The following is a 15,205-nucleotide window of genomic DNA, read 5'->3' as shown; positions in this document are numbered from 1 at the left end:
TTAGTGAATATAGATAATTATAAAGTATTTAACCTTTGTTTAGAATGTGTATTATTGTTTTCATATATTAAATAAATACTATGTTTAAGAATTTTTAGCATTTTACTATTCTTTTCTGGCTGTACAAAATATAAAAAAATTATATCAGAAATTAAAAAAAAAAGGAATTAGAGAGTTCACGGCATCATTAAGTCATAATAAAATAATAATTAAATTATAAATAAAATTAATTTGCCAGATATAAAAATTAAGAAGACATTTTATTACCCGTGACATTTTTATTTATTTACTTATTATTTTCCTTTTTTTTCCATTCCATTATAATACTTTCTGTACAGGCACGTTCTAGTTTTTGAATTTCCAACGGCTATATTATTGTCGAACCTCAATCGTCGATGAATGTAAATCCAAAGGTCCAAATTCGACTACAGAAATTGACCGTTAAAGGGAGGAGAAGCGTTGTGTCTCTCAGCTTCAAATGTGAAGGCTATTTCACTGTCCCTCTCGCCCTCATTTTCATCCAAGCTCATTCGTCGCCCAGAGAAAGAGAGAGAGAGAGAGAGAAGAGAGGGAAGGGGAAAGTAACCCACGCTTCTACCCAGATTTGTATTCTTTCATATTTTGATTTCATTTCAAAACCAAAAGAATCCCAAATGGCGTCAAGAGCAATAATTCAACAACAAGCCAGAGGTAGTGTCCTTTTCAACTTTGTATTTTCTTTTAATGTCTGTTTCTTGTGTGAACGAGTCTTTATTTTCTGATTCCCCTTGGGAAGATGGTTCAAGTTTTGTCTTTAAGTTGGGATTTTGTTTCTGGGTTGGTTTCTATTGTATCGGATGGAAATATGAAAAGCACTGTTTGGAATCAAAACCCTTTGTATAACGGACAAGTTTCAGTTTTCCCGGATCTTTGTACACAAATCTCTTTGTGTAACTCATCAATCTTTTCAGACCAAAAAAGTTCTCTAGTGTAGACTTTTTTGTTGTTGTTGGAGTTATCTTGTAAATCTGTTTGTTTAGATAAGAAGCAATCTGTCTGTTACCTTTTTTGAATGGGTGGTTTGGTTGTGATTTCCTAGGTGAAGCGGTAATAGGAGGAGGAAAGCAACAGAAGAAGAACGGTGCAGCGGATGGAAAGAATCGCAAGGCGTTGGGTGATATTGGGAATTTGGCAAATGTAAGAGGAGTTGAAGTCAAGCCTCATCGCCCCATCACAAGGTTTCCTATCTCTTCCTCCCTCTCTCTTTCTTTCTTTATCTCTCTCTTTCTTTCTCTGAATCACTCAATATTGATGTGATATTATTATGATTCTTTTAGGAGTTTTGGTGCCCAACTACTTGCCAACGCACAAGCCGCAGCAGTTGTAGAGAATAACAAGGTGACCTACTCTTTATGCTACTTTGTTTCATTTTACCTTAAGGTGGATTGTATTGTTCAATATAGTTATGTTATCATGTCATGACTGTATTTGGTTTTGGAGTTGTAGAAACAAGCCTGTGCTAATGTGGCTGGTCCTGCTCCTGTTGCTGCGGCCAAGAGAGTCCCCAAGCCGGCTCAGAAGAAAGTTACGGTCAAACCAAAGCCTGAGGAAGTCATTGACATTGAAGATAGTCCAGACAAAGAGGTCCAGAAAGACAAGAAGAATTCACAAGCTTTTACTTCAGTTCTCACCGCTAGAAGCAAGGTAGATACACAGTTAATAGAAATAAAATGAAAAAGAAATTTCTTTGAACCAATGTTATACAACTAATATGCCATGCCATCTTTCCTCCTTTTGATGTTATAGGCAGCATGTGGCATAACTAACAAACCAAAGGAGAATATTATTGACATCGATGCCAGTGATGTTGACAACGAACTTGCTGCTGTGGAGTATATTGATGACATTTACAAGTTCTATAAACTTGTTGAGGTATCAAACATGGTTTCTGTTGTGGGTTTTTTGTATTAGTCTGATGTGATGACATTCTAATATTGTGAATGAACATTTGATGCATGAAGCACGAAAGTCGCCCCCGTGACTACATAGACTCTCAACCTGAGATAAATGAGAGGATGAGAGCTATTTTGATTGATTGGCTGATTGATGTCCACAGCAAGTTTGAACTTTCACCTGAGACCCTTTACCTGACTATCAATATAATCGATCGATTCCTAGCAGTTAAGACTGTTCCAAGAAGGGATCTGCAATTGGTAGGTGTCAGTGCCATGCTAATGGCATCCAAGTATGAAGAAATCTGGCCACCTGAGGTAATATTTTCGTTGCTGCCTTGATGATGAATGTCATGATAATAAAAAACAGGGGAATAACATTACACTTTGTCTTGCTTTGCAGGTTAATGACTTTGTACACCTCTCAGATAGGGCTTATACTCATGAACAGATACTTGTTATGGAGAAAATTATACTAGGAAAGTTGGAATGGACTTTGACTGTTCCCACAACTTTTGTTTTCCTAGTGCGTTTTATCAAGGCCTCAGTCCCAGATCTGGAGGTGAGTGAGTGTGAACTTCTTCTTTTTTTCAAGTCCAAGTAAAATATGATTTTCTTACCTTGTTTTCATTTGATGTGTTCTTGTCTGAATGTGTTTATGGATATCTGCATTTTTCAGTTGGAAATCATGTCCCATTTTCTATCTGAGTTGGGAATGATGAATTACGCGACCTTAAGGTATTGCCCATCAATGCTTGCTGCCTCAGCAGTCTTTGCAGCTAGATGCACTCTGAACAAGACTCCCCTTTGGAATGAGACACTTAAGTTGCACACGGGTTACTCACAAGAACAACTTATGTACGCAAAATAGATTGGGTCTTGCTAATATTATTTGGATTTTTATCATTCAAGTGGTGTTTCTTAAATTTTAATTCTATTTGGCATTGTTGCAAACAGGGATTGTGCTAGACTATTGGCGAGCTTCCACTCCTCTGTTGGAAATGGAAAGCTGAAGGTTGTGTACAGAAAGTATTCTGATCCTCAGAAGGGAGCTGTTGCTGTGCGCCCACCAGCTAAATATCTTCTGCCTGAAGGTTCTGCCTCCCAATAATGGAGTAGAGAGTTAAAAAAGAAGCAAAGGAAGAAGAAGCTGTTGTTATAGAGTTGTTTTTTACGCGGATTTCATAAAATAATCCGTAGTAGTTTTATTTCTTTGATTATTGTACTGGCTTACTACAAAATCTGATTTTATAATATTACTTGCAAGTTTTGCACTTGCAAATTCCCTACACAGGTTAAAAAATATTGTGTTATTGCTGCCAAAGTAACATTTTTACAGCATTTTTTGAAATTTTGTTAGTTTTTGCAAAAACATATTGTTTCTTAAAACTTCTTCGGATTATCTAACTCAAACTGGTGCAACCAGGATGTTGTTTCTGCTAACAATGTCATAATGCTAACACGCACTAAAAAAAATAGCATTTTTAAAACAGTAATGTTGCATAAATATGTAAATGGGGAAGGGAGTTTTGGTTACAAGTAAAAATGAAGAATGATATAGTTACATTTTATTTTATCACATTACATTTTTTATATCTAATTTATATATAGCTTTATTATTTGAGATCACATTCAATTCATATTTTTAATTATTATTTTTGTCATTTCAAAATTATGTCCAATAACTTTTAGGGTTTAGGGTTTTTTATATTTTTTATTGTTAGGGTTTTCAAATAATTATTTTTTTATATACCCTAAACCCAAATTGTTAGGGTTTTCAAAATTATGTCCAATTATAAATTTTTTTGAATATTTTTTATTTTTTAAATTATATACGCATACACAATGTAAACATATGTATTAATAATAATTATATAAATCATAAATCATAAATCTTAAATCCTAAAAATATATTTATATCTATTTTCCAATACTAATCAGCAATTAATTATTATTATGTACCTATTCATTTCCAGTAAATATGCAATATATCTTTCATTTTAATCAAATTTATAATATAACTTATTTTAAAATTATTTTTTCCTCTTATTTTTCTTTCTGCTTTTGTCACGCACACAAATTTTAAAATTTGGTTAAAGTAATGGAACACACACAAATTTGTTTAAAAGTAATGAATACTTCTAATATATTATTTAGGGTTTAGGGTTTCACACAAATTTGTTTAAAAGTAATGGAACACACACAAATTTGTTTAAATGTAATGAATTTTACTTCTAATATATTTATTTTTATTTTCCAATACTTCTAAATATTGCTAAGGATTCTAAATATGTTTTAGAAAGAAACTCTAATTTAACATATTTTAGAAACACACCATTAGCTAACAATTAAATATGTTTATTTTTATTTTCCAATACTTCAACCATTAATTATTATTATTATTATTATTATTATTCCTTTTTAGTAAATATATAATAACTCTAATTAAAAGTGCTAAGGATTATTCTTAATATGTTTTAGAAATAAACTCTAATTTAATATATTTTAGAAAGAAACCACACCTTTTTAGCTAACAATTAAATATGTTTTTTAATTATTATTATTGTCAGTCATTTTGTAAATCAGTGAGTGTTAACCATAATTTACCATAATTTTTTTTATGATTATATATTAATTTAATAGCTTTATTATTGCCTATTTTTTTAACATACAATTTATTTTAGTTTAGCTTAACTGAAGAAGTGTATTTATTCTCTCTTAAAAACATTTATAAAAAACTTTATTTGAATATTTGAAAAAAGTAAGCATGAATTATATGATTTTATCTTTTACAAAAGAAAAATTATGTAATTTATCTAAATTTCCAATGTATTTGGTCGGTGCAGAAGCATGGTATGCTATTTATACTAAAACGGTAAAACCCTCTCTGCTGAAGGGGGTTTTGCATAAAGATTCAGTTTTTCCCTCACAGTACAGCGCAGGGTGAAATAATGCCTTCGAGCTCGAATTCGAAGCAGAAAAAGAAGCAATCGAAGGCGCAGCTGCAAAACTCACCATTGTCGTCGAATACCACAACAACGCCTTCTAGAACGCAGCCACAACAACCACAAGAGCATGCCTCTTTGTGCGTAGAAGCTTCTCGAAAGTTCCCTTCTCTCATCGCTGAATCCGCGTTCGTCGCCGAAATCATCCATGTCGACGACATCGTTCCCCTTTTCAAGGGCTTCAGAATTTGGCTATCCGAACCTTCCATGCTCTCCTCCTCTCTCTCCCCCGGTTCCATTGTCTCGGTAATCACCATCACCGTCACTAACACATTTATAATCATCATCACAATTACCTTTTTTTATAAATTAATGTGCCTAAGGTTGCATTTTGGCCCCCTTTTTAGACTGCACTTGTGCTGTAGTAGTTCCAATCCTTTGGTTGATCATATATTTTGTATTACTGAACTTATATTATTAATTTTATTTTGGTGTGAAATTTGTAAATGAAGTCGAGCTAACTACTTGTTTGGTTCGTAACTAAGTTCAATGAGTTAGATATCGAATCTAGTCTCAAACAGTGTTCGAATTGATACAGTTCATTCCCTCAAGTTTAAAAAGTTTCACTTTAGTTCTTATAGTATTCTGTTTATATCAAATTGGTGGTCTTTATGGCAGTTTTGACACCAACTGTGTCAATTTTGGGTGATTTTTCACTTCTCACTGTTTGACATGTATTACCAAATTAGTTATATAAATTATAAAAAAGGAAAAGATTGGTTTAACAAAATTAAAGTTGCCGGAGTGAAAATTATGTTTTAGCTAATGAATGTCAATATCGGTTTGTTTTGGCCGTCATAGTTTCATGTTGTCGTATCAGTTTATTATTGGATTCTTTGTGATGCTGCTATTCTTCTTTCACCATTTTGATTGATTTTTAGGTGTCTATTCCATCTTCAGACGAGAAAAATTCACAATTACATAGTTTCCCCCTAGTGTCATTAGCTAATGAATGTGCCAAATGCAATGGACTGGAAGTTGGGAAGGCAGTTGATGATGATGTTGCGGGGAACTACTTTGTGCTTGCAACGGTGTTTCCTGCTAGTAAGGTTTGTCCTGTTACTATTTCTTTTATAAAATTCTTATGAGCTGTATTTAAAGAGACCCTTTTCATATGTAAGTGTATGTGTGTATTTATAACCGTGCATCTATCTTTACCAGAATTTTATATTTTATTACATTTACATAGGTTTTGAAGAATGGAGTACGACTGTCTTCCAACCTTTATTATACCATGGGATGTCCTCCTATGGGAACAAGTGTGTTTGTTTGTGCATTACAGAAACAACTCTTGCCTACTCCTGCCAGTGAGAGCAATGAACATCATTATATGGAAAATAATCGTCTACCTATTAATAATTGCAAGGAATTGTATCTTCAGTTGGTTCCTTCTAAAAAGGGGCTACCGTTGAAGTTTAATAGTTTTCCCTCATTGGACGTGTCTAAGGTGAAATCTCATGTCCAATTTGAGAATGACACTGTTGCTTCTCCTGCAACACCTTCTTATGGATCAAAGTTTTCTAATGCTAGTGGTCTGTCTTCTCCACAATTTGACGATTCAGCATCTAGTGTGCCAAATCATAAGGGTCAATCTCTGATTTCATCTGATGTCAGCTTAGCATTAAGGGATGAAAATTCTAAACAATCACTTGAGACATGGGCAACGTCATGGTTATATTCTCGATCTTTACTTCTAGGAAATCTTGTCAGTGTTCCAATGTTTTCAGAGTGCTTTTTCCAAGTGTTAGGAGCTAAAAAGCAGTCAGTTACCAAATCTGATCAGTATCCATCAAATGGAAGCAGTGATTTATATCCTGAGGATTCTGATATAGCAGATAGTGTAAATCAGGCTTTCACTGTTAATTACGAAACAAAGGTATTTTTATCTCTGCCATCAAATACAGCATCTGAAGAGCCAATTCAAAGGGACATACATTGTGTGAAACTAGATCACAAAGTTGGTAATGCTAGCTTACCAGATAGAATCTCTAAATTGGGTGGTCTATCCAAAGAATATACACTTCTAAAGGACATAATTTCTTCGTCACTGAATGATGCTTTATCAAGGTAGGTCTTGTCTGATGCATATTTTCGCATGTGGGTGTGACATATAATATTGAACACTTCTACTATTTATTTATTTATCTCCTTGCTGTAGATTGTGTGTTGTTCTATGCATAATTTATGTTTGGTGGATTCAAGTAGTGCTTACTGTTAATTAAGGTTCCTGCCACAAACTCATAATATTAGGTGCATTCATATTATATTTGGGACGAAGGTTTGATATTTCTTTATTTGAATTTTATGTTATATATGTCTCTATAAGATATCTTCATTATAGTTTCATAAGAAAATGGAAAAATGGTTAATAGTTTGATTATACATTCTTCTCTAGTGGTAGAAGAGTCTTACTTATAGTGTCAGAGCACACAGAATGTCATATCTTTATTCATGTGAATCAGGTTACTCAAAGGTCCAACAGCCTCCTCTTTACCATGCCCTGTCCCAGTATACCAAATCCCTTTTACCGTGTTCATGCCCCTTTTCTTTTTTGTGTCTTGTCATTTGAAGTTCCCTGAAACATCGATTTCTTGCTGTCTGATTTTTCATTATTGTTTGTGAATTTTTAATGTAATAGACACAGTGCTATCATAGGACTCTACAAAACCAGAATTGTGTTGTCCATCCATGGTCTTAACATAGTGTATATCAAGGTAGTCCAGGGTGAAACTGCTCATGGATTTTTCATGGATTGCAAAAAAGTTAACCCCTTGCTGAAGAAAGGTTTTAAAGTTAGCTATGGGAGAACCAGTTAAATATTTAATTATTTTGCACTAAATCTCCATATAATATAATATCTCAAGCATAGCATTCAGGACAGGACAGAATAAAAGATTAAAATTTTTTCAGAGAGTCCTAAAGACTACTTGATATTTTTTAGTCTCACTATTTTACCCATTTAGCATATTACCCCAGCAGTACCATAGCTGCATTGCACCTTTTGGCTTCTTAGGCAACACTGATATGATATCACTTTTTCATATTCCTGTGGAAGAGGGCCCTCTTTGCCCTTCTGCTTCAGAAGCAGATTTGGAGCATCCTCTGCTCTTGTACTTTGTTTCTCTTTTCTAATGAATTTGTTCTTTATATAAAAAATATTCTGCTCAGAACCGAAAGGGTTTCGGAACATATGGTTGTGCATTTAGATATTATATACCTTCAGATTAAATATTTGAAATTTTCTCGTAATTCTTTATTAAGCAACATGTTCGTTATTTAGTATTTGTCTTCTCCCGTATTTGTTACAAGCTGTAATTGTTAATTATCATTTAATTCATCTTTCTTGTACACTTAACTGTGTGTGGAGAGCATTATTATTTTTTAATTAATGGATAACCATTGAAATTTTATTCCTAAGAGAACGGCGTGTCCGTCATAAAAGTCAGTTACTGATAGATTTTCTCCAGATACCCTTTTTTGGTGATTAGTTTGTGAACAAGATAGTTCAAGTGGTTATCTCTTTGTTCTTAATGGATTTAATTTGCATATATTATCATTTTTTAACTTTATACGATTCAGTTAATTCTTTGATAGTCAATTTATTAGAAACATGGATTTTGACAATTTCTTGCTGTTCATTTATATCAGTTTATAATTGTCAATGATTAAATTTATAGTTCAAAGTACTGACCTCCATGATTATGGTTATGTGTTCTCACATATTTATATGCATTGGGACATGCACTTCTAAATGCTCATGCTTCTTGTTTTTCCAACCTGTAGTTTTGGTCTAAGAACTACAAGAGGTGTCCTTCTTCATGGTCCAACTGGTACAGGAAAGACTTCCCTGGCTCAACTATGTACTCATGACGTGGGAGTCAATTTTTTCCCAATAAATGGACCTGAAATTGTTACCCAATATTATGGGGAAAGTGAGCAAGCATTACATAAAGTTTTTGATTCAGCCATTGAAGCTGCACCTGCTGTGGTTAGATTTTTTGTCAAGATTGTGTTTCAGTTATTTCCTTCCATTGTGTTTGAACTAAATAATGTTTCTACTAGCTACATATTACATGAAGTTGTTGAAGTTTAACATTATAGGTTTAGAACTTTAGCGGTAACTCTTACCATGTGCAATACTGCAATCATGCATGTAGGTAGTGGGGATTTTCTCATTGTGATTTCCCTTTCCAGTTTGTGATACAACTAATGCATTTAAGAAGAGACCCTTTCCTTAAAAGCATTCTGGCGCAATATCTCTAATATGGCATATGGTGCTGATTTGTGTAACCAGTAATACACCCAACATTTTGAGGCTTCTTGAAGTATATACGAATTTTGCTGCCAGAATTGTGGTCAAAATAAATCAAGTGAAATTTGACGTAGGTACAATACAAAGATTTCTGAATCTTCTGATGCATCATTCAATTACAAAATGTTGTTAATGGGTATCGGTGAGATTTGAAGGCAATAGGATTATAAAATATATAAAATTAAAATTTTAAGATTTATTTTTTCATTTAATGCCCTGATTTTTATTTTAAATTCTGGTGAAAAAAATTATGGATGATTCTATTTTTTTTTAATTCTCTTCTATGATTTAAAAATCCTTAAAAGTTTCCTGAATTATTATAAATTCATGAATAGTTCTTGTTCCGTACAACTTCAGGAAGTTATTGATGGTAGCCTCCAATCGTGTTATTTAATGATGTAAAAAGACTGTCTTATATTGGAAATTATTCTTGTATCTATAATTTCTCTGGTGTGAGATTCACCACAAAATATTCAGGTGAGTTACACCGCCAAAGCAATATTTAAATTAATACACTTTCTCTTCAATATTCTTAGATTTGTTGAAACATTCCAATCATACTTTGCCCATGGAAGCCTGCTCTTGTTCAATGTTTGGACAATCTTGACACTTTAGTCCAAACTTTTATTACTCTAGTTTTGTATTTTTAAGGTTCAATGAGAATAGTTCCACTTATTTCAAAACTGATGTTTTATATTCAAAGTTCTCCTGATTGACTGAATATTTGATTTCTGTTAGGTATTCATTGATGAATTAGATGCAATTGCCCCTGCAAGGAAAGAAGGAGGTGAAGAGCTATCTCAAAGATTGGTTGCGACTTTATTGAATATGATGGATGGAATTAGTAGAACTGAAGGGTTACTTGTAATCGCTGCCACTAACCGCCCTGACCATATTGAGCCAGCTCTCAGACGACCTGGACGATTTGACAAGGAAATTGAAATTGGTATGACCTAAGCTGATACCTCCCCATGAATAGTATGCTATTATCTTAAAATAAATGCTTACATGCCTAACTCTATGTTAACTTCTGCCTCCACATGTTACTTCTTTGTAAGCACGATCTGGTTTGATATGTAAACAGTGCAATTTCTGCATCAGGCATATGGGTATTTTTTATCAAAAATAGAAAAAACGGTTCATATGTATTGCTGCTCCTTTTCATTCTAATATCTAAACTTCTATTATTTTACTACTATAAATACCCTATTAGTTGATTATATTCTGTTATAAGACTGCCATTTTGCAATGGGGAGATTTCCAGATTTGCTATTCACTGATGACTTGATAATAAAATTGTGCTTCTTTATACATGTTGGGTTTTGGATTTATAAGCTTGTATTGCATATACCCGTACTTACAGTGTGTATATACACAGGAGCCGAACAATTGAGTTTGTGTTTCCTTGCAAATTTTTCTCTCCCTATGTTAACATATACATAGTATTTGAGTTTTAGAGTACAACGTTGAATAAAAAAAACTTACTACTCTGAACAGTATGAAGTTTATCAGAACTATGTATTTTTAGAAGTGCTTTATTAGAAGAGCACATAACATAAATTATCATGGTCTTTCTTTGAGTTAAATATTTTTCTACAATGTGTTATTTTAAATTGAGGCTTTTTAGCACTTACTGCCATGGGTAGTTACATTATCTAAATTGACTCTGCATTATTTTATGAAATGACATAATAAAAATTTGTAAAGTTGCATATTGTTATCCTTTTATTTATTGAAAGAGACAAATGCAGTATGTGCTTTTTTTTAGGGTCGGGGTATAATCACCACATGCTTTGTATTCTATGAGTCAAGAAAGGGAAAATTAGATTCCATTTTGATCCTTGATTCTTAAAAATTACCAATGCCACTATTGTTTAGTGGTTGATTGAGTGACTTTGACTTGCAAAATAATGTTAGTCTGAAGCAAGCATTTTAGGATACAGATCAATTTTTCTGTTCAAAATACTTCAATGGATTCACAGAATAACTCATTTACTGCACACGTCAAATCCATACGCAGGTGTTCCATCCCCCAAACAACGTTCAGATATTTTGCTCACTCTTCTCAACGAAATGGATCATTGTCTCTCCGAGGTACAAGTTCAACACCTTGCCACAGTCACTCATGGTTTTGTGGGTGCTGATCTAGCTGCACTTTGCAATGAGGCAGCCTTGAATTGTCTGCGACATTATGCCAGCTTTAAGAAGACTTATGATTCTTTTTCTAATTATATAACCGATAAACCTGTTCTGATGAATGGTGTAACAAACTCAATAGATCATTTGGATGAGGCAACTTCATCTGTTTCAGATATGTCGGCTACCAGTCCTGTATTACGTCCTTGCAGGATAAGAACAACTTATGAAACTACAGAAATAATTCCTGAGAGTGTTGAAGAAGAGCAGATTTTGAAAGTAAGCTTTGAAGATTTTCAGAAGGCCAGGATGAAAATAAGACCTAGTGCCATGAGAGAGGTATGATTGATGTCAAAGTGGGATTTTTGCGAACCAGTTTTTACTAAAATATATTATCTCTGACCCAAGATCTGTCTTATTTATTTGGGCTTATTTTGGTATTCCCTATTTTTTCGCAAATCCCTTTCAAGTTTCATCATAGAATGAATTACCTTAGTGTGTTGCTAGCAGGCATATCTTGGCTCATTAAAATTACTTGTACAAGGAATGCCATCTCTTGTCAACACCCCCATTCAACTGTGATTTGTTATTGGCTGTAATGAGTTTAGTCTCTCACATTTATGGAATTTCTGTCAAATAAAATGATTTTCTTTTTGTATTTTCTTTCATCTACACTTTATTTGATACAAACTATTGAAGTTGAGGAACCTGTGACCACAATGCGTTTCACTATAATGAGATCTGATGTTCTGTTCATGTAAAATTGTTTATAACATGATTAGATATATAAATATCAGAATTTTCTATCTCAAAATTTTATGAAAATGGATTGTGAAGCATAATACTTTCGTTGTCAAATTTTTGAATGCTTAGGTAATCCTTGAGGTTCCAAAGGTTAATTGGGAAGATGTTGGCGGTCAAAGGGAGGTCAAAGCTCAATTGATGGAAGCAGTTGAATGGCCACAGAAACACCATGATGCATTTGACCGAATTGGAACTCGCCCTCCTACCGGTGTATTGATGTTTGGGCCTCCAGGTTGTAGTAAGACCCTCATGGCACGTGCAGTTGCTTCTGAAGCAGGGTTGAACTTTCTAGCAGTCAAGGGTCCTGAACTCTTCAGCAAATGGGTTGGTGAATCTGAGAAGGCCGTCAGATCGTTATTTGCAAAAGCAAGGGCCAATGCCCCATCAATAGTATTTTTTGATGAAATAGACAGTCTTGCTGTAACTCGTGGGAAGGAAAGTGATGGTGTTTCAGTGTCAGATAGGGTCATGAGTCAACTTCTTGTTGAGATGGATGGTTAGTGATGAATCTTGGGCAGTGGAATGTGAATTATTGCTTATATACATATTGCTTAAGATGTAAGATAACTTTACTTGGGGCTCATTCAGCTTGTGTGTGGCTCCAACATGTTGATTGATGTCTGTTAGCCAGAAAATGATTTTTTTTTAAATCAGTTAGTTTTGAACTTTGGACTGGGATCGTATTTTTCTTTTGACAAAATCTTTATTTGTGTCAGGTCTACATCAAAGAGTTAATGTCACTGTCATAGCTGCTACAAATAGGCCAGACAAGATTGACCCGGCCCTTTTAAGGCCAGGTATCCTCTCTCTTTTGTTGTTCTCCAAGTCTTCTATGCCCATTCAGATACATGATGGTGGATGAGTTGTATTAACAGCTTAAGTTGCTAAATGATTGATTTTTAACATTTACAGGGCGCTTTGACCGTCTGCTATATGTTGGACCTCCGAATGAGGTGGATAGGGAAGAGATATTTCGCATTCATCTGCGTAAAATCCCATGCGGTTCTGATGTCAGCCTTAGAGAACTAGCTCTACTCACAGATGGTTGTACTGGGGCTGACATATCATTGATATGTCGGGAGGCAGCTGTTGCAACAATTGAGGTGTGTCAATCAACATGACTTTTTGATATCTGTGTTGTCACTTTTATCAAAGTAAAATTTGTTTTGATGTTATGTTACCAGGAGAGCCTTGATGCTTCAGTTATAACAATGAAGCATTTAAAGATGGCAATCGAACGGATCCAGCGATCAGATGTTCACTCCTACCAAAAGCTGTCAACAAAATTTCAAAGGGCCGTCCACAGCTGTTATATAAAGGATGAATTGAATGACATGCAGTGCGACACTAAACCTATCCAGTTCAACGTTTGGTAAACATGTCTTGTTCCATCCTGTGATAATTAGAATTCATTTGTTTTTTTGGGGTCCAGAAAGGTGGAATTAGAAATTCAAAATGGTTTTGCTAAACTCAGCTGAAAACTGATTTTATTTACACCTTCAGTAGTTATTAAATTATCTTGTTTTTCATTTTAATTTCTCTGAATAAGCAGGAAGTTCATAAAATCTTGCACGTTGTTCCTCTATCAGACTCCAGTTGCCATCTTCAATTTAAGAACTGCTCGAAGTAGTTAACCACAGTCCTCAGAGAACTATTATGTTGGTCATATTCCATCCCACGACTGGGTTCAGGTTCATCACGTGAAGATCATCTGCACTGCAAACTCTAGATTGAGCCTTTATTAAGTATGAGCGCAGTATCATGTTTGTCATGTTCCTGAGGCTGGGTTTATTTGCTTATGGAGCACAATCATGAGAATCAATGTGTACACCAACAAAAAAGGTGTAATTGCTCAAATTTGTGCTGAAAACCCCCTTGGCTGACCAATCATGGTCGTCAGCCTTTCCGCTAGAAGATGAATATATTTTGAGAATGATTACTAACGTGGTCTAGCTTGGAAGTTTTGCTTGCTTCAATGTTAATTACTTTTGAAGGTGAGAGAAGCAACGATGTTGTAGGGAACGGTCATTCAGATCTGTGCGTCATTTTCAGCAGGCCAATTTTCTAAAGGTGTCACCACATAAGTTTGCACACAAAATAATAAATTATCGAGTTTGCTGATAAAACTTAAATAGGTTGAGGAATATGTTGTATATTAGCTGAGAGCAACGCATATACAGATTAGCCTTGTTTTGGCCTATTCAATGCGTAATAACAGTTGTAGATGAAATTTTTTACTAGGAATTTCTTTAGCGAATTGGTCAAAAGTTTCTTAGCTGAAAAGTTGATTTTGTTAACTTTTGTAGATGCTGCATTATTGACACATCATTAGATTATTATTATTGTTATTATTAGTCTTCCTTTCTTGGATGGTTGCATCGGGCTCGCTGAATCTACTCATTCATTGAAATGTACAAGTGATTTTTTTTTTCGTACGTTTTTTATAAGAATCTATTTCTCCACTCAAAATTACATCTCTACCCCGTATCTCTTCAGTCATGAATGATGCATACTTTTTGGTTATGAGATCTTTTTTTGGTCAATGGGTTTTTTTGGTCATGAGAGTTTTTTTGGTGTATGGGTGATTTATCTTTAGCCACGTGTCTTCAGCGAGATTTAAATTTATAAACTGCAAGCACAGTTTGTCTATATGATTCAGCCCGCCAACGGAGTTAGATCTGAATAATTTGTCTGATATGATTGGATAAACATCACGAATTTAAGATTCTTACCATTTGGTAGTTTCTTAGGCTGTCAAATTTCCATGTGATTTTTATACAGTTTAGCAATAACGACGCCACAAAATTTGTCAGCTTGTTACTTTTCTGTCGCCGTGAAAAATACTATTTAACTAACGAAAGTTATACTTTTAATTTGTCGCTTATTTGTAAGAAAAAAAAAGATTGCGGTAAAGTTGTTCTTTTTCTTTTCATTTTGCATCATTGGAATTTTTATTTTTACAAGCCCATAAATCACCTTCAAAAAGAAAAAATATATACAGAACAGCATGTAAAAAA

General features: G+C 34.1%; 2 protein-coding genes across 4 annotated transcripts; both read left to right on the top strand.

Moving 5' to 3' along the window:
* Window positions 1-403: 403 nt before the first annotated feature.
* Window positions 404-3,303, top strand: LOC137813906 (G2/mitotic-specific cyclin S13-7). The gene is made up of 9 exons (XM_068616373.2): window positions 404-690; window positions 1,079-1,217; window positions 1,317-1,377; window positions 1,486-1,683; window positions 1,786-1,911; window positions 2,001-2,249; window positions 2,335-2,493; window positions 2,611-2,789; window positions 2,889-3,303. Exons 1-9 carry the CDS (start codon window positions 654-656, stop codon window positions 3,040-3,042), a joined length of 1,302 nt encoding a protein of 433 aa, XP_068472474.1. The 5' UTR covers window positions 404-653; the 3' UTR covers window positions 3,043-3,303.
* Window positions 3,304-4,766: 1,463 nt separating this feature from the next.
* Window positions 4,767-14,553, top strand: CIP111 (Cam interacting protein 111). 3 transcript variants are annotated; one of them, XR_016520750.1, is made up of 12 exons: window positions 4,809-5,182; window positions 5,818-5,985; window positions 6,126-7,003; window positions 8,720-8,924; window positions 9,987-10,194; window positions 11,269-11,342; window positions 11,560-11,723; window positions 12,258-12,684; window positions 12,905-12,985; window positions 13,101-13,291; window positions 13,373-13,560; window positions 13,741-14,553. XR_016520750.1 is itself a non-coding variant. In XM_068616372.1 (11 exons), the coding sequence occupies exons 1-11, from the start codon at window positions 4,883-4,885 to the stop codon at window positions 13,820-13,822; spliced, it is 3,183 nt and encodes a 1,060-aa protein (XP_068472473.1). In that variant the 5' UTR covers window positions 4,767-4,882; the 3' UTR covers window positions 13,823-14,553. The 3 variants fall into 3 exon arrangements, 1 of the variants encoding a protein (XP_068472473.1); XM_068616372.1 differs by having other exon boundaries at window positions 4,767-5,182; window positions 11,269-11,723; XR_011081522.2 differs by lacking the exons at window positions 13,101-13,291; window positions 13,373-13,560; window positions 13,741-14,553 and having other exon boundaries at window positions 11,269-11,723; window positions 12,258-12,746.
* Window positions 14,554-15,205: the final 652 nt, after the last annotated feature.

The sequence above is a fragment of the Phaseolus vulgaris genome, chromosome 1 (assembly GCF_051622355.1).
Source record: "Phaseolus vulgaris cultivar YP4 chromosome 1, ASM5162235v1, whole genome shotgun sequence".
NCBI lineage: Eukaryota > Viridiplantae > Streptophyta > Magnoliopsida > Fabales > Fabaceae > Phaseolus > Phaseolus vulgaris.
The sequence above is the reverse complement of the archived record's forward strand: the minus strand, read 5'-3'. Positions and strand labels throughout refer to the sequence as shown.